Below are 18,473 nucleotides of genomic sequence, written 5' to 3'. Positions count from 1 at the left end.
CCTGCTGACGTGAAAGACCATATTTAGACTCAGTGTCAAGTTCCTCCTTTACCCCCCCCCCCATACACACACACACACACACACACACCACCACCACCACCTTATGTACACAAGATTTCTCCAAGTACACAGATTCTTTTCTTTCTTTTTTTTTGCTTCAGCAAAACTTTTCTGTCAACAGAATGTAGCTTTGTGATTTTTATTTATTTATTTATTTATTTTGCCTCTGACTGATCTTCGTGCTGCAGCTGGAATTTTAATGTTAGCAGAATGTGGAAAGGACCTCGGGGCCCACATGTGTGAAAAATGCAATCCCAGCTATGGCCGGAGGTGACGTGTTTATGGCTTTGTTAACAAGGAAGACAAAATTAGATATAGTGTGGATGTCTTTAATGACGGGGACAGATTGCTTCAGTTGCTTGTAGCACTTGATCGCAACAGCTGATATCAGCAGCCACGGACCTCTCTGCTTTGTCAGCATTTTCTCTTGGTCATATGACAGCCTAACAGGCAATGGCTGGGTCACCCATTTAACGTTTAAAGATTCTAAGAAGAAGAAAGGGTCTCTGTTACCGGTTCTGTCTATCAAACGTCAGAAGAAATACAATTCTTTCCATTAGCGGCGCTTTTCCTGGTTTAGTAACATATGTGACACATGTTTTCAGGGGTGCGTTGCTGTTGTGTTCGGCATCACTCTTCTTCGCTAATGCCTGACACGCCACACATCTGGGCCCCACATTTATCCTTCAAATGCTTACTCATAGAAATCATCATTGTTCTGTTTGTCTCTTATGGACATGCTTTAGAACGTTTTTGCTCTTGCAACAGTGATGTGAGACACCTGTGTCACCACCAGCCACCCGCCGTTCTCACAATCCGGCTCTAATAACGTTCTGTTGAAGCAGCCGTCCAGGGGGTATTAGCTTTGACTTTACTTGCTTTTTTTTTTATTGCGTCGCTGACAAGTCAGTGACAGAGTGAATGTCAGGTGTTGAGAACATGCAAAGTGCTGGAGTCATGGTGTAAGAGGCTGGTGGACATCTTGGACAGGTGTGTCCCCTCATATGGTTTACTTTGGTTCACTTTTTTAGAGAACATTAATATCCACAGATTTTAGCCTGGAGGATAAAGACAACGAGGCATAGACGTTAAGAGAAACACTTACATGACTAAACATGAGCAATGACCCTCATAAGTGTTCATTCCCAGCCCCAGGACCTCAGGGTGACTGGCCCTGAACGTCTTAGCATTTTGGGGAATTATTAACATCTGGAATCTCTGCTCAGAGAAGCTATTTCAGTTCTTTATTGATGTAAGGTTTGTCTGTTGTTAATGTGTTTTAAAGATTATTACAGATCAACCTAGATCAACCTGTTGGAGTCCTATAATCATAATTCTATAATGCCAACCTGAATATGGCTTGTTCAGCCATGTGCATGACGATCTACATGCTACTACTGCATTTTCAGCTTACGTTGAATTTTTGATGTAGGGTGTCACAGTGTGACTGGTCATCAACACGGGACTGCTGATGCACAGCTTTCCAACTGAAGATGGAAATATTCTAAAGATATCCACAGGAAGAGATTTGTGTGTAAAGAATCTAAATTCATACTGCAGAAAAGGGGCATAAAAGTCAGTGAGTTTTGCAAATATTAAAGGAAATCACATCTTTGCACACAAAATAACAACAAAGAAGTCAAATTATTAGCATAGAAGTCGTGTTGAAGCAGGTCAAAGGCTGTGAGAGGCCTGTATTCCAGGTCAGGGCAGAAACAGAAGAGCTAAGGTCACGGAGCAGCCTCGGCAGAGCCACAACAGGCGCCAGCTTGGAAAAATGAAAACTAAAGATTAAAATCAGCAGGCCTGGACGGGGAAGTTATAGCAATTAAATGAAGTGAAAGATTGAAATGAAACGATAATCAGGAGAGTGATTTAAAGGCTCGTTTGCTGTGACGGTGCATTCACAGGGCAGGCGAACGCTACCAGAAGCAGGAAATTTACAACTGCTCAAGTACACAAATACAGGGGAACACTTCAGTCAGATATATCGCATACATTCCATTTATTAGTTTTAGGTTCCTAAACAAAAGGCCAAACTGTACCAGAGGGTTTAGTGTGGAGCCAAAAGCTGTGACTGAACTAGTTACTGCTTGTTCAACAGCCCTGCTCTCACAGTAGCTCTTTGAGTCTTGGTGGTTCTTCAGTTCTGCCGATGTCAGCATTGTAAACAGTTGAGAAATGAGTACAGGCTGGACAGAGAAGCATTATTCTTCACTCTGAAGACAAAATGAGACTTAAGCAGTTCACCAAGATTTTACTGTGCCCAAGACAAGTTGGAAACTCGAGTTTTGAGAGATCTTTTTGAGATTTTCTTTTTAAAAATCCAGTTGCTTGTGGCCTGAGAAGGCGAGAAGAGGAGACGACATACAGTATCTCTGTCCTACTCTGGTATATATACTTTGTATATAGATTCCATCTTTACTGGCATCCATCCTTCCATCAGTGGCCTTGGCTGTTAGCTTAGAAGAATCTACTCCTTCCGCGAATCTTGATTATCATATTCAGGTGGAGAGGGGGGAGCAGCAGCGAGAGCACATGTCTTTCCAAGGTTTGGCTAGTTTTTCCACACTTTAGACCAGACTGATGCAGAGTGTGCAGACAGCAACATGTTCACCACCACCAGGGCGAAATAACCCTGTTAACCCAGCTTCTGCGATTCTAAGGAGTGGCCGAGAGCTCTGCGAGGAAGCAACGCTCTGAGTGAGCTGGTCCAGGGGCTCCTGCTGGTTTCACAGTGGTCTCACCTCATTCCGTTCAGATGGGTGAGGTGAGTTGGCCTCTGCCTGAGGACGATTCATCACTGAGCAGTGGAGGCCGAAGACTGACGGAACAGAGTGACCTCACCCTCTATAGCCTCCTAAAAAAACCTCACGTTCCCATCAGACTGTTTTTATCCTGCAAAGCTACGTAGGAGTGGGAACAACCATAATGGCCTTCCAACATGCCAATTAACTTAGCTGGATCCTTCCGCTCAGCACAAGGGCAGAACCTTTCGCTCCATGTTTTCAATCAGACAGCAGGCCTGATTATTCAGTCCGGTACCTCCTCAAGCCACTGAACTAAACCTGGACTTGTTCTTGGATGTTGTGGGCCAGGACACAAATACAAGCATCTGTCACATTGACACAGCATTAGGAACATGGGGGACTATGACAGGAAGGGGGCGCTCAGCAGTAAATCCAGCTACGGAGGTCGGCTGTTCCTGTCGCAGCCTCCTGCTTTCTGCCTGAAACTGCACAGTTGTGTCCAATTCCTGCAGCCCTGCCTCCACAGCTTCACCTTAACAAAACAGGGGGGACCCAAAGGTTCAGCTAGGACAACAAAGTGAAAACAGATAGTAAGATAAACAGCTCTCCACCAAGACTTCCTCCCTCAGAAACCAACTGCTGCTTTGCTTTGAGGAACAAAAACAGCTAACAGGAATCTACCTTGTGCTGCCGAAATAAAACAAACAAACAAACAACAAAAACACCTCTCTGCTTTTCCGTACCAGCAGTCCCTGCCAACAACCCCAGACTGGGGCAAAGAGGGGAGGAGGTGGGCGTCACTCTCTAAAAAGTGGTGTTGGTACAATATAAACACACTAGCCATAAAATGCCACCCTGGGAATTTTACCCAGGGAAATGATGCAAGGGAGGCACTCAGGCCCATTCTACTGAACAGTGAGATACATTCAAACAATAACTTATTTCAAATGTATTTAAATGGAAGACAACACAGTAGCTCTTACACAAGAAGTGTGAGGAGAGGTGATCCAGTCTTACTGAGGCATACAAGTGTGGAAATGGTTTAAAATAATACTAAACAATACGTCAAACCTGTCACTAGTGATGCTCGCACACACTCTGTGATTGGAGAACCCATGACCAGCAGATACACAGCACCACCATCGCCAACTGGGGAGGGAAGGAATTAAGTAGTGGGACGCTCTCAAGCCAAACAGAACCAGAAAGTTTAGATAGCAGCTGGTTTTTAAAAGGGACTAATTCACTAATAAAGTTGCCCAACTAACTCAAATTTGGTAAAGGTTTTTTTAAACACTAAAAAGGTTACTTAGAAAAGTACCATATGGCACTAGCAATGTCTGTATTTCACATAGTTTATCCTTTAGAAAAGCTACAGGCATACGTGCATGCATCCAAAGCTGGACAGGACTTCCACTGGTGGACATTGTTCACTATTACCTATGTACCGGTAGTGCACTATTTAGGGAGGTCCCACGTTGTATGGCTGCCTGACAAACAGACTGGGGAACTCATTCATCCCCCGAGCCATCAGACTGTTCAACTCCTCACAGGGGGGGAGGAGGGCCAACAGAAGGACTGGAACATTTTTATAGGTTTATATTTATATTCATATTCTATTTTTAATTTATTCTATTTTATTTCTTATTTTATTATATTTTTATTATCTTTAATAGGTTTAATGGGGTGTAATGGTGGTGGGAAATTTTGTACAGTGCTGTACGTTTCTTTGGAGATGCTAATTTCCCTGATGGACACCCCCTAAAGGGATCAATAAAGTACTCTTGAATCTTGAATCTTGAATCTTGAATCTTGAATCTTGAATGTTAAGTGAGGATTCCTGTGCCCTTTTCAGGGCACTCATTGTATCCCATAATGATGCAACAACTGATGCTCCCCTGCAAAGTAATATAATTGCATCATTCTTTAGGCTTGCACAAGAGAAGCTTGATGTTTCATAAATGATCAATTATTCATTACCAAGTTAATTATTAAGGGCATAAAATTGCATCAACAAAGAAATATTGAGTATTTTAATCAGTAAAGTCACATCCCAATTTTTTCGAGCTGGTAAGCACTCATTATGTAATGACGCAAAGGATTTCAGTTTATCACTGAGTCAACTAAATAGTCCACTCGGCCCAGCTCCATATATAGAGCAGAGCCTTTGCCCAAATAAGGTTTGCATTGTGGGAATTGCTCACTGGAAATATTTCCAATGGATGTCACTGTGTTTCCTGTTGTCTCCGTCATAAAGTGCAGCTTTATCAGCGAGTCTGTTGGGGTTCCATTTCCCTTTCCATGACCCTTTCAGCACCTCTCTACTTGAGAGCCACCAGGTTATCTTAATAACACCACCCGTTACCTTCATGCACCCAGCAGGACATTTTACCTACGCAGTCATTAGTTATTCATAGCGTGAGTTTAATGATCAAAGTAACTTCTTTCATCATTGGAAATACTGTTGAGTTTTAGGTTTGTCTGTTACAGGAAGAGAGGATGAGCTTTCTCCAAAGAAAAAAATACACAGGAAAAAAACAGCACAGTTTAGTTTCAAGTCAGTTGTGCCATTTTCTCGCAGATATATCTAAAATTCTATCTCGAACCAAAGGCTACAGAGAGATTTATGCCATTTTCCCCTTTTTCTTCTCGGATTATAATTCATACAAGGTTGGTAAAACTAAAGTTGGAAAGCTGAATATAATACAAATGGGATGTTTCCCTTCAGTGTTAAATAACAATAACTTCAAGATTTTTCCATCAAAAACCCAGTTTTATATTTTCTGTTTGTTGTTTAGTGTTTGGATCCATTCATGGTTTGAGGTTTGAAGCTCCTCAGTTGTTCCAGAAAACCATGGTTGGGTGCTGAGGCTGGATGAGCTGATTTCACTAATGAAAGGGCACCATCAAATGACTGACCATCACATGACATCAAGTAGCCAATGACCACAGCCGGTGCCCGGGACACGCCGGCGTTGCAGTGGACCAACACAATGCCTTTCTGTGACGGGGACAGGAAAAACAAAAGCTTAAAAAACGTCTATAAGCCATTTCCATAATACATCCTCATATTTTCATTATACGTCAGCAGGTTTGTTCCCACTAGAATTTCTAAACCAAAAAGACAGCGTTGCCATACACTCCATTTAAAGGTCATTACCAACCAGGTGGACTTCTGGCGAATCATCAGCTTGATTATGGATGCTTCCAGTAATCATACACCCCTAATGACTGCTTAATGACAGTCTGCCTTTGTCTGCCTCTCTCTCCATTTCTTTGTGTGCGTGGTTGCGCTCGTGCACGTGCGTGTGTGTGTGTGGTGTCATGTTAAGGTGAGCTACTAAAAGGTTGTATGACACCGAACCTGTATTCACATTCATAAAACATGAACAAAAGTGTCCATCTATTTTTGATGAGCAGAAGGGAAGAGAGGTTGGTTATGTCGGTGTCGTCAGTGACGCGTGTATATGCAACAAGCTACTTGAGGTATATGTTAATGTTTCTGTTCCTGGGCTTTAACCACAACCTTCGGTGGAAACCTCAACACTTGTGAGTTGTAGGAGAATGTTCAGACAAAGCTGTGTGTCTGACCGACTCCCCAACTCTGTTCAGAATAACGAGGAGAGCTCTTTTCAGAGAGGCTTGTGTAAGCTAGAATGGCGACTGAGGTCCCAGGAAGCCACTGCAAGAACTCAGAAGACAACACTGGGATTTCCCACAATGCACTTTGCATTTAAGGAAGGGACTGATTAAATACATCGGTTATGTGTCGACACTACTCTGGTTTAGCACCAAAAAAGGTCACCAGTTGTGGATCCTTTAGAAGAATCACAGATTAGAGAATTTTTGGCCATGTTTAGAGAAACACTTAAACACTTCACAGCAGCCTTGATAGATACATGGAGCTAAATTCAGAGCCATCCTGGAGGAAAACCAGCTGCAAAGGACTTGAGTGGAGGTTCACCTTCAACAGGACATTGCACATTTATTGTGTGCCAAATCATAAATCAAAATCCAAGAATCCTTTCAACAGTTGATTAGAACAGTCCTTGATATTTCACTTATGAATGTGCTACCTCACTGTGAGCCTGCTGGATGAATGCGCAACATTCCTGGAGGTGACAGAGCAAATCCACGTCGGGGTGATCCTGAATACTGACGGTTTTATACACGAAGAGCTCGGGAAAGACATTTTCCACCCCGAAGGCCACATTCAGGATGTGAGACACCTAGAAAAGAGGGAGAAACCTTCTAGCAAGCAGAAGAACATGTGCTTTACACAACCACTGTTTGGAGAGACCTCAAAATGAAGTGGCTGAGGATGAGGAATGGCCATGGTTCTATTTGAGAATCACCGGGACGACAGGACTGTTGTGAAGTGGACAACACAAGCTGCCTGTAAGCCCTGAAAAATGTGACTGTGCTTCCACCGAAGTCAGTTTTTAGGGTGTATTACTGTAGGGGAGAAGGTTATGGGATGTCCTGGGATGGACAGGACAGCAGGGAGAATAACTTCAACCTTAAAATAAAAAGCTGGTCTCTCCTCATGAGAGATGAAATGTGGCATTTTAATGAATTCTGGTGTCAGCTAAGAAGCATCTGACTCAAAACCCAAAATCTTTCTTCACAGTTGAGCCACTTTATAGGTTGTTTTAAGTGATTGTGAACACAAACACAACGCTCTGAACACACACCACAGCCAGCCGGCCGCTCCCCTTCACCAGCGTGTAACCTAACTGGGGCAGAACCCCGGTTCTGCCCTCTGACTGGTTGGAACACTGTTGTGTTTTGGGAAACAGGTAGGGTCACACCAGTTAATGCATATTTCTCAGAACCTTCCTGGTTGGCCGGCTAGTTGGCTGAGAGTGAGCGGAGTTATTCACTGTCCTCTCATGAGACAAGCTGCGGACACTTTGTGAGGAAAGACCTCCTGTTAGGGAACAATCGCTATTTGCTCAGAATCACTGATACAACCTTTAAGGTGGTTAAAACCATGAGCATCTGCCATGTCCAGCAAAGGATGTTGGATGAGATTGTACACTGATTTCCATCAAAACAGCTTACCTTGTGTTTTCTCAAAGTTCCAAAGTCATGCGCGGCATCTTGAGAACCTGCACACACACACACACACACACACACAAATAATTACCACTAGTTTTGGCACCATACCCAGTCACAGTCACAGAGTCATTAAAGTACCAAGTTCTCATCTATCCCTCCCTACATTACTGCTCATGTTACACTCTGTTCTAGACCAGGAGAAGCACAAAATAAAGGACAAATCACATTGGAGCCGTGTTTGTGTATGTATATATGGGTTTGTTTTAATAATATGTGTATATTGCATACATATGTTTCTCATTATATATTTTTTCTTGTCCTTAATTATTGATATTTTTATTGCACTCACAAATTCTAGAGAGTTCTAGGGAGTTCTCATTGTACATGTGCAATGACAGTAAAATTTAGAAATTTACAAGTTTTAGGTTATAAAATTTACTGATGTTTTGGTATGTATAATTTTCTAACGAGCAATAGTTTGGCTTTGACTGTAACATATATAAGTAGAATAAATAGAAAGACAGTAATTAACATGAGTCATTATTCCAGGTAAGATAATCATAGTCATGATAGAGATATAAATACAAATACAGCATGTATGGTCACATGCCATCAGCTTATTGTGTCTCACCAAGAAGGAGGTATGGCAGCACAGTTCCGACCTGCAGCTCCCAGGAGGTGTCGAGGACGTAACCCAGCATTTTCTCAGTGTGAGTAGGGTCTTCTACCACGGTGATGGTGGAGCCCTTCCAGGTCTCAATGATGCGACGACCGCTCAGTGTTGTCACCCGTGTGCACTGCTTCCTGAGACGTGCTCGGGAAAAACTCTGAATCTCTTGAGTTAAAGACTGCATGACCGGGCTGGATGCAACTATGGTGTGCAGCGACGTCGACTTACAGGTCCACAAGAAAGTGAGTCTGGAGAGCAAATTAAAACAGGTTGTTAAATAATGATTACTGTGTGTGTGTGTGAGTGTGTGTGTGTGTGTGTGTGTGTGTGTGTGTGTCTGTGTGTACTTACATGTAACTGAATGTCCCTTTTATCTGATTAGTGCTATACTATATTTAAGGATGTGAATATAAATATCATGTATAGAATTTATTGTCTTTCTATTCTGTTATAGCTTCACAAAATACTCACAATTGAAAATGGATGGCTACTTTTAAATGGCAAGTGTACTTTGATGCAGCATAGGCCAAATTAGCTCATATAGCAATTACAATTATTTTTATACCATGAATAGAATTTAGTTTGATAAGAGATATACAAAACCTGGTCCGTCAGATCTTCAGGAGGTCGACAGAGCAAATTGTTCCGGCGGTGCTAGTGCGAGATTATCCACTTCCGATAACATGGAAATTATGAGGTTTGGGTAGCATAAAAGACACACATCCTACACCAGGTCAGATCATATCCATGTCTTCCAGTCCTTCTGTCTGATCCAGTTCACAGCTCTGTAGGTTGTGACAGGAAAGGATATGGGCACTGTAACATGACACCTGCCCATCTGTCAGTCTCTTATACACACTAATCAATTAATTATGCCTATGTTCTCCCAACCACACACACCGGTCAAATAAAGATCACTTGAAACACTCTTTTTTTCTTAAATGTTAGGGTATAAAATACCAACCTAGCCTCAGATAAAAAGTTTAAAGTGGTGTGCATGTACGGGGATTTCCCTGCATGGACCACAAGATGGCGCCACATTTTCCTTAACCAGCTGCAACCTTGGAGAACAAAAGGCCTCAACCATCACAGGGAAGCCAATATTTCTATTTGTCATTGCACAACATTATGAAATGGTCTTTGCACTTTGTTTTTCATAGTTGTTTATACCTCGTACTGAAAGCAGATGTCTAATATGGACAATGTCATCCAGCAGACATGACAAACCACTTTTGGAATTAATATTCTTCCACAGTTAAGTGGGCATCTATTGCAGTACTGCGGGGCTGGCGGTGTTAAGAAAAATGTCTGCAAAAAGCATAAAGGAAGAAGGCGAGAGGGGGAGAGAGAGCGAGAGCGAGAGAGAGAGAGAGAGAGAGTTTCCCCACTTTTTCCTCTCTGTTTTCTTTTCTTAAATGAATCCCTAAAACATTTGGCAGAAAGGTCTTATTACACGCATGTAGGTACACATGCACACACAGGTAAGTACTATTATGGCAGCTTTGCAATCTGAAGAATCCCAATGTGTGTGTGTGTGTGTGTGGGTGTGTGTGTGTGTGTGTGTCTGTGTGTGTGTTCGTGATAAGGCAAATATTTGAGGATTTCATGTAAGAAAGAAAGGAAGAAAGAAAGAAAGAATGAAGAATTTTTCAGTGTGTGTGTGTGTGTGTGCATGACTGTGCGTCTGTGCCTGTGTGGGTGTGACAGCTTTAATGGTTGTCAGATGTTGAGGGAACTTTCCTTGTTGGGTCCATGGTGCAAAGTTAGCACTTGCCTCACAGCATAAAATGTCTCAGAGTTTGGGGTTTTCAGAGCCTGGGGGGGGGGGGGGGGGGGGGGGGGGGGGTAATTCGGGGGGTGTAAGGCGCTGGGCTCTGTCGGTGCTGGCCTTTTCGGGTTGTTTGCAGGCTCTAAATGGCTACAAGTTACGAGTGACTGATGGAGGATCAGGAAGAACATGGATTAACACTGAACATATTTCAAGTTTCAACCTTAAAAATAAAAAACCCCAATAAAAACTTTAAATTATTGACTAATCAGACCGCATTAATCTGCTGAATAATATGACAAAGACCAAAAATGTAGTGAACTGTCCCAGTGGGTGGTAAGTGGATTTAAGGATGTTGATTTTTCATTTTAAGGGACTCATCCTCTCATCACAGGAAAAAGTGGGGAGAAAGGAGGACAGAAAAGAGGCAGAGAGAGAGAGAGAGAGAGAGAGAGAGAGAGAGAGAGAGAGAGAGAGAGAAGGAAACGCGGATAAGTCAGAGAGGTGGCGAAAGGAAGCAGAGGAGGGGAGTTGGGGTAAAAGTGAATTAAAAAAAATCAGCCTCCTTCTCCTCTGTCCTACAGCTGCAGCCTGGAATGTAGCTGCCGAAAAGCCGCAGTCAGCAGGAGAAGGAAAAAAAGCGCGTCGGAATTCGGCTTCGGGTCCCTCTGTGAGTGACCTCGACTTTGCTCCGCGTCGCTGTAGCGTCCCACCCTGCGGCAGCGACATGCTCTCCGCGGGTCTCTCGGTGTCCCTCCTGGTCGTGTCCTGCGCGCTGTGGCCTCCTGCGGTCCGGGCGGCGTCCTGTGAGACGGTGCGGATTCCGCTGTGCCGGTCCATGCCGTGGAACATGACCAAGATGCCGAACCACCTCCATCACAGCACGCAGGACAACGCGGTGCTGGCCATCGAACAGTTCGAGGGGCTCCTCGGTGAGACGCACTCCGTCACTTCCAATGAGAAGAGTTAACCCGCTGCTGCTTTCAAACTTTACCGAGTTTAAAACAGACCGACACGGATAAGTTACCCGCTCCCATCAGACCTCCGTGGAGCCCTTTTGAAACTAGATCTAACCTTTATTTATTACGCAAGGAACAAATACAGACATGCAGAAATGTATTGGTTTCTTGCTGTTATCCACAATATATGTTTTGAATTTTAAGATAATGCAATTTGTTCACTGACAAGATATTATTCTTGTTATTATTTTCTTGACATTATTATCGAGTCTGTCAATGACTTTCAAACAATAGAGTAAATGATAGTCAACAATTGATTAATAACTCAGGACAGTGATTCTAATGTTTGACCCTTGTGAGTGAACATATTGGCCCCTGATTTTCATGCACCGTGGACAGAATTATGATTTCTCTTATCCAGTGGGACGTTTGAAGCATGTCAGATCTTTTTTTACATTGTTTAAAATAACAGATTAGAAAAGGGCCCACAGCAAATCTTTGGTGGCCACCCTGCATATTTGGTGCTGGTATCACTCCTTTGGCCACGATCACAGCTTGTAAACACTTTTGTGGACTTAAGGCCAAGAGTCTTTTAGTTGGTTCTTTGGGGGATTTTTGCAAATTCTTCACTGCAAAAATCTGCCAGTTCCGTGAGATTTCTGGGCCATCTTGCACGCAGTGCTCTCTTGAGAACTAGCCACAGGCTTTCAATGATGTTTAGGTCAGGAAACTGTGAAGGTCATGCCAAAGCCTTCATCTTATGCCTTCTGTGGTATTCCATGATGGATCCACTCCCCACGCTAGACAGTGGTGCGAACTTTTCATGGAATTCTCTCATTAGTCTAATCAGGACTTGTTTACAGATTGAATCAGGCTTTTCTAGATGTTCTTTTTCACACTGGATTCTGTGCTGAGGACACAGGAGGGGTTTTCTCCTGAGGACTCTTCCATGAAGGCCATATTTGTGCAGGTGTTGTGAACAGTTGAACAGTGAAGCTGCAGTGAACTCCAGACGCTGTCAAATCTTCCTGGAGGTCTTTTGCAGTCACACAGGCTCTGACTTGTTTTTCTGGTGATCCTATGAAAACGTTCTCTCTGGTATCTTTCTTGACTCTCCAGACCAAGATTAGAGGAGTCTGGATATATAGAAAGCTTTAGAATTAGCATCATCTGCCATTTCTAATGATGCTGGTCAACAAGCCGTGACCCTGGCAGGCTAATAAAGGTCTGATACCTCACTCAAAGTTATCTGAAAGCTCCAATCTCCTGTGGTTCTTATCCTTTTACAGGGTGCTGCTTTCCCCTTTTTTTCACTCTCAGTTTGTACAAAACAAAAATAAAACATTGATATTAAACACTGAAAAATTATCACAATGATGTTTACCTTTATGTTTTAGTGTCCAATGTAGTACCAAGCATTCCTGTCAGATTTTTCACTCCTTTTAATGATCATAATTGGCCCTTTTCCAGGTGGAGAGTTTCATTTTCTAGGTCTAGGTGTTCCTTTGAGAATCTAAAGACAGATGGAGGCATGTCAAAAATGTTCCGTAGCTGTAGAAAATCCAAATCCTCTATGAACATTCGTAGTCGTAGCGATGGTTCAGTTAACAGCCTTTTTCTCTGCTTGTTCAGGCACCGGCTGCAGCCCAGATTTGCTCTTCTTCCTCTGCGCCATGTATGCTCCAATCTGCACAATTGACTTTCAGCATGAGCCCATTAAACCATGCAAGGCCGTGTGCGAGCGGGCCAAGTCAGGCTGCGAGCCGGTGATGATCCGTTACAATCACAGCTGGCCCGACAGCCTGTCCTGCAGCGAGCTGCCGCTCTATGAACGTGGCGTGTGCATTTCACCCGAAGCCATCGTCAAAGCCGAAGGTCCAGGTAAAACCAAACCTCATGAACCTTTTTGGATTCTGCTGTCTTGAATTAGTCTTTATTCTGTTTGCGAGAAAATAACTGAAGCCTGAGAGAGTTTGGCAGAAGGTGGGATTTCTTTTTCATTTAAAGCCCTATAAGAACCTGTGACGAGTTCTTCCAGGTTCAGAAAGATCTGATGTGTACAAAGAAACATTTGTGTGGCCCAGATCAGCGTCGGCTATTATACTCACGATATTTGCTGAGTTAAGTTTGGCTTTGGTAAGTTTGTCTCGCTGCCATTCCGAGCACCTGAGAGGGGTTGAGCTTGAACTATTGCACTCTTTATAATTTACATATGCTGGATGGCATCAAAGCCATGGGACACACTGTTACTACAAACATGACTAACGGGAACAGGCTGCCGCCCATCCCTGTGTAAGAGAATTGCTGTACTCCAGTACATGTACATGTCTGAGAGGGTGCTCCTTTTTTACATTACAGAATTACGTAATGTCATTGACACCCCCCCCCCCCCCCCTCCTCCCTCTTCTGTGCTTCTTGACTTAACGCTCTTACCAGCTTACCTTAACTCCTTCTCCCACAGGCTCTTTTATGATGGATTCATAACAAAAAAATAACATAAGCTGTAGCTGACCTGCGATGGGCTGGCGACTTGTCCACCGTGTACGCCGCCTCCCATGCTGGGGTAGCTGGGTTAGGCTCCAGCCTACACCCTGCCCCCACTAAGGGTCCAAGCGGTACATGATGGCTGGATGAAAGTGCAGCATATTGAAGCGGAGATGTCAGATGGAATGCTTTTTTAACTTTTTTGTTCACTATTTTGAGCCTACCATGCAAAAAAAGGCACGCACAGTCAAGAGAACACTGAATTCTTGGGTCAGAACGTGTTTGACACGCCATCATAGGATTTTTCCTAATCAACTACAAACATCAGGAAGCGGTTTTCCAGCTTTTGCTGAGCTATCTTATTTCATCTTTTCCATCTCTGCTCCCTTTCCCTCAGATAGCATGAGTCATTTCACCTCCAAATTCTCTCCCACTGGCTTTCTCAAAGGGCTCCTTCATACATACTGTCCCACTCATTTTTCACTTCATAAAACCCTCCCTGTCCTCTGATTCTTTAAACAGGCCTCGGTCAGTGAGGTCCTAGAGAAAAAGAAAAACATAATTTCACTCCCCTTAACCCCCATAACTATACACCCACGCATCTCTTGGGTTGCCTAAAGCTCAGCAGGGTTGTGGGAAAGTTTCTTGCAATTCGCTGGATTGCTAAAACCCAGTCGGGGTAGATTGCTCAATTATGTTTGAGTCATATTCAATGGCAGCCCAGTCTGTCCCAGTCTGAAAGCTGCAGTTATGGAGTCTGGCTACAGTCCTGTGTTTGCTTTCATTGAGACATTTTTTGACAATCTCACTGCCTAAAAAGAATTGCTCTTGCAGTTAAAGAGTAAAAAGGGTCCTCGCTTATGTCTTTAACTCGAGCAAAGGACCCCCACCAAAAACTAGACAGCAGGCTAGTGAATTCATCTTAGTGTTTCTAAGTTGGTGGTTGCAGAGCCAGGAACAAGGAACATGGAGCGAGTCCTCTGCCGAGAGTCTTTTGGCTTACTATTATCAGGGAAGGGAGGTGGGAAGCTGGACAAAGAAGATGTTTCATTTAGATCTCATCCAGCCAGAAAAATAAAGGTTGTACTTAAGTTCAGTTTATAATATGTAATTTTTTTTATAAGCCATTATTGACACCGGTAATTGTTTGACAACTTTCTTCACCCTTTCTTTTCCTTTCCCTTGGGCCGTGGCTGTGATGGTCCCTCCTGTTTGTCCTAATCCCTGATGCAGTAGAGCCATAGACCTGAGTGTCACCAAAATAAAACACATCATTTCACTTTGACTGATGTAGATGTGGCTGGTTGCAATTAATCAGTTTCATCATGATTGAAATTGTGTGTAATGGTGTCAACTTCTTTCCCTTTGAATATTGCACAACATCAACAAAGATATAAAGTTGCTTTGTTTTTAATATTTTATTTCCTGGTACCGCTCCATATCTGTAGACCAGTACTACCAGGACCCAGCCAGGTGTAACCCAGGTAAGGCTACCTTCGCTGCACCTATGCTATAGATATTTAAATCCATCAGATTGTACATTGATAAATAAATAATGCTTAATAAATTCTGTTTATCATGTTGATCTTCCTCCAGAATCCAGTCCAGATTTTCCAATGGACCTGAACAATCTCCACTGCAGGGGGCCCAATGGAGGTAAGGATCCACTGCTCAAAAGGATCTTTAATGGAGGTGGAGCCAGGAGATGCGACTTTAAACTGCATGTTTTAATGTCTGTAGATCGCTGTAGATGTAAGACGGTAAAAATGACTTCAAGAAACTACGTGAGGAACAACTACAACTATGGTAAGTCACCTGTCATCAGTGTTTAAATAAAGCAGGAAAAGATACATAAAGAACATAAAGATACACATTCAATCACTGAGGGGGAGGCGAGGGGTGATCCCAAGATCTAGTCAGTGAGTCCCTAAAAATGGAGGTATTCTGAATATGATTGATTGAATTCCTTTAGGGGGAACTCCATCATAACGACTGGATGTCTAAACTTCAGTAACATTTATTCCTTCTAGGAAGAGTTATTCTCTAAATAAATATAGACCTCCCGTGTGTGTATGACAACTTTTAATCAACCCCCCAGCCCCATTTGTTTTTTCTTTTTTTCTTAAATATCACCTATTTTCCTGAATAGGAATTTTAACAAGACTTTTTCAAGAATGACTCTTCTGAATGTTGGACATTCATCAGAAGCTTTGATGTAGCCTGTGACAACAGGAGAACGCTGTGTCATAAGGGGAAAATAAATGTTTTATAACAAGATCAAAAAATAAAACTGCCTGTACCGGTGTCGACGCTCTCTCAGTGATCCGAGCCAGAGTGAAGGAGGTGAGGAATCGCGGTCTGGAGCCCACAGCTGTCGTGGATGTGAAGGAGGTGCTCAAGTCTTCGCTGGTGAACATTCCTAAAGAAACACACACCCTCTACTACTCTTCCTCCTGCCTGTGTCCTCCTCTGGCCATAGGGGAAGAATATCTCATCATGGGCTATGAGCACGAGGAGACGTCCAGGTAGGAGCAGCATGATGCGACAAAGGATGGAGAGTTTTATTCATATCAACGTCTCCTCCTGGAAACTTTACTGTTCTTGGTTCTAGGCTGCTTCTGATTGATGGCTCCATCGCTCAGAAGTGGAAAGACAAAATGAACAGAAAGATTAAGGTGAGAATCAAATATAGTACAAACACACTATAATTGTGTAGCTGACTTAAGGAACTTTCAAAAGTACGACAGTGGTGCGAAATTATCTTCAGCTATTCCAATGATTTGGACAAGTTTCCACATTACTGTGAAAGCCATTGTAATTTTTTATAAGAGGAGGTTGAAATACAGGAATATATTGTCCTTAATGATGAGCAGAATATTGACTGGCAGTAATTTCCTGCTCCGTTCATCAGCATAACTTCCTACAAATGAAATATAGTCTTGTTATTGTAATATTCTTAAACAACTGTGAGCATAAGTATTGTTAAGCATAATCGTAACTGAAGTTCAGGGTTATGTAGAACATGATGACCATGGCTATGAAGTTTTATCCTTTCCCTTCACCAAATATCTGCCTTTTTTGTCCAGAGGTGGGATCAGATCCTCCAGAAAAGAGGCCAATCATCTTCACGACAGAATCGTCACTGAGATCTGACACTGAGACCTGTGTGCACATGGCTGTGCATGTTGATATTGCACTATAACAGGCTGTTATAGCTGAATGTAGTTGACTTGTTTAACTTTGAAAACTGACTGGAGTTTGATTTCTGTCATTTTATTTTCTTTGCACAAACATTAATAACTTTCCTTTCTAGTGTGTTTATCAGCGTGTGTATCTATGTTGATGTTGGGTGTGTGTGTGTGTGCATGCATGTATGTGTCTGTGTGTGTGTTTTACACCTATGCCACTCATCCAAATAAGAGGTAAACTTTAAATACTGTAGTAATTAAACTATGCACAGAAATAAAGCGTTTTTTTTCCTTTCCATTCTTCTTTGTCCTTTATATAACCTGAACATTGAACAATAAGGATGAAAAACTGTGAATATTATGGCATCAGTCTACACACAGGTATTCAGAGCCTTTGCTATCACACGTATACGTCGACTGGAGCCCAAAGATGGTTTATTCAAATGAACGGAGATTTGGAAAGACACACCTGGCTGCAGAAGGCGTCACAGCTGCCAATAAATCTAGTGCACTGAAGGTTCCCAAGAGCTCCTCCATCATTGCGCAATTCATGCAGATTTGGGAAGAAAGTGTAAAGCTCTGCGCCAATGTGTCGGGCTGCCTGCACTCCAGGGATCCTCATCATCTTCCAGGTCACGCTTCCCGTCAGCAACAATCTGGTAGGTAGGCGGGGATGAAGAGACGCTCTCAAGTTGATTTTCAGCTTTAAATACTTGCTGGGTTCTGTATATTTGGGGGGAGTGTACTTGTACTTGTACTGCAGGAATCTCCTACAGGTACCACTGGCAAGATGCTTCATGCTATTGGGCACTAATGTCACAAGAGCATTCTTTCCTTGAAAACTGAGTAAATCACAAAAAGATGTCCACGAAGGTTTTCATTTGTTCACCGTAATTCATAAAGACTTTTAACGTTTTTTACATTCTCACTTTATAAAATCTGGAGAAGACCTTGAAAATGGTGCGTGTCCTGCTTGTGCTCTCCAAACAGCTGATGTTTCTTGACCGTAGCCTGAGGACAAAACATTTAATACAGTGACTCAAAATATTTGAATACCCATGAATGAGTAATGGCTAAAGCTCAATAATTATACATGTCGACAGATAGTTGGACACATTAAGAGCTTGACTATTTTCTTCTTTGTGGGTCTCAGATTTAAATATATCGTTATTGTTCAATGGCTCTCTGCAATTTGCAGGAGTTGACCACCCTCTGCTGTTTAAGTGAGTGTGAATTTTATTTGCTCTTTCAAAAATATTCACATTTTTATCCAGATGAATAATAATAAAATAATTATTTGTAGACTAAAAGAGATTTGGCCTTAGTGAAAATAAGTTGTACTGGGAGATTTTACTCCTCTCCAACACCTTGAACAAAGGTTAATGGTAGCCTTTCTAGCTCCTTTACTTTTTAATGTTGTATGGCCCTGCTAGCCCCAGTCTATAGTCTATATTCCACGACAGACTATCTCTAAAGATGAACAAAGGATGTGCAGCACATGATTGAGACAGAATTGGGAGCGAATCATTGGAAAAG

The 18,473-nt window shown here is 42.6% G+C and overlaps 2 protein-coding genes across 3 annotated transcripts; one reads left to right on the top strand and one right to left on the bottom strand.

Annotated features, from left to right (window-relative positions):
- Window positions 1–5,220: 5,220 nt before the first annotated feature.
- dusp19a (dual specificity phosphatase 19a) lies at window positions 5,221–9,461 on the bottom strand. The gene is made up of 5 exons (XM_003961600.2): window positions 9,142–9,461; window positions 8,500–8,786; window positions 7,872–7,918; window positions 6,884–7,036; window positions 5,221–5,808 (listed from the first exon to the last, which is right to left on the bottom strand). The coding sequence occupies exons 2-5, from the start codon at window positions 8,720–8,722 to the stop codon at window positions 5,602–5,604; spliced, it is 630 nt and encodes a 209-aa protein (XP_003961649.1). The 5' UTR covers window positions 8,723–8,786; window positions 9,142–9,461; the 3' UTR covers window positions 5,221–5,601.
- A 1,334-nt stretch (window positions 9,462–10,795) lies between these two features.
- On the top strand, window positions 10,796–17,235 carry frzb (frizzled related protein). Of its 2 annotated transcripts, none has more exons than XM_029848547.1 (8): window positions 10,796–11,238; window positions 12,898–13,146; window positions 15,198–15,233; window positions 15,334–15,405; window positions 15,490–15,555; window positions 16,070–16,274; window positions 16,361–16,424; window positions 16,836–17,235. In XM_029848547.1, exons 1-8 carry the CDS (start codon window positions 11,034–11,036, stop codon window positions 16,893–16,895), a joined length of 957 nt encoding a protein of 318 aa, XP_029704407.1. In that variant the 5' UTR covers window positions 10,796–11,033; the 3' UTR covers window positions 16,896–17,235. The 2 variants fall into 2 exon arrangements, with proteins under 2 accessions (XP_029704407.1, XP_003961648.1); XM_003961599.3 differs by having other exon boundaries at window positions 10,797–11,238; window positions 15,346–15,405.
- The last annotated feature ends 1,238 nt before the right edge of the window (window positions 17,236–18,473 follow it).

Source organism: Takifugu rubripes, chromosome 1 (genome assembly GCF_901000725.2).
Source record: "Takifugu rubripes chromosome 1, fTakRub1.2, whole genome shotgun sequence".
Taxonomy (NCBI): Eukaryota; Metazoa; Chordata; class Actinopteri; order Tetraodontiformes; family Tetraodontidae; genus Takifugu; species Takifugu rubripes.
This window is presented reverse-complemented; position numbering and strand designations above follow the sequence as displayed.

Excerpts from the sequence above, each read along its gene's own strand:
- frzb (XM_029848547.1), top strand. The coding sequence starts at position 11,034 with ATGCTCTCCGCGGGTCTCTCGGTGTCCCTCCTGGTCGTGTCCTGCGCG. Across the intron at positions 13,147-15,197 it reads CGTCAAAGCCGAAGGTCCAG|ACCAGTACTACCAGGACCCA; the intron begins GTAAAACCAAAC and ends CCATATCTGTAG. Across the intron at positions 15,556-16,069 it reads GAGGAACAACTACAACTATG|TGATCCGAGCCAGAGTGAAG; the intron begins GTAAGTCACCTG and ends ACGCTCTCTCAG.
- dusp19a (XM_003961600.2), bottom strand. The coding sequence starts at position 8,722 with ATGCAGTCTTTAACTCAAGAGATTCAGAGTTTTTCCCGAGCACGTCTC. Across the intron at positions 7,919-8,499 it reads GCTGCCATACCTCCTTCTTG|GTTCTCAAGATGCCGCGCAT; the intron begins GTGAGACACAAT and ends GTGTGTGTGCAG. Across the intron at positions 7,037-7,871 it reads GAACTTTGAGAAAACACAAG|GTGTCTCACATCCTGAATGT; the intron begins GTAAGCTGTTTT and ends CCTCTTTTCTAG.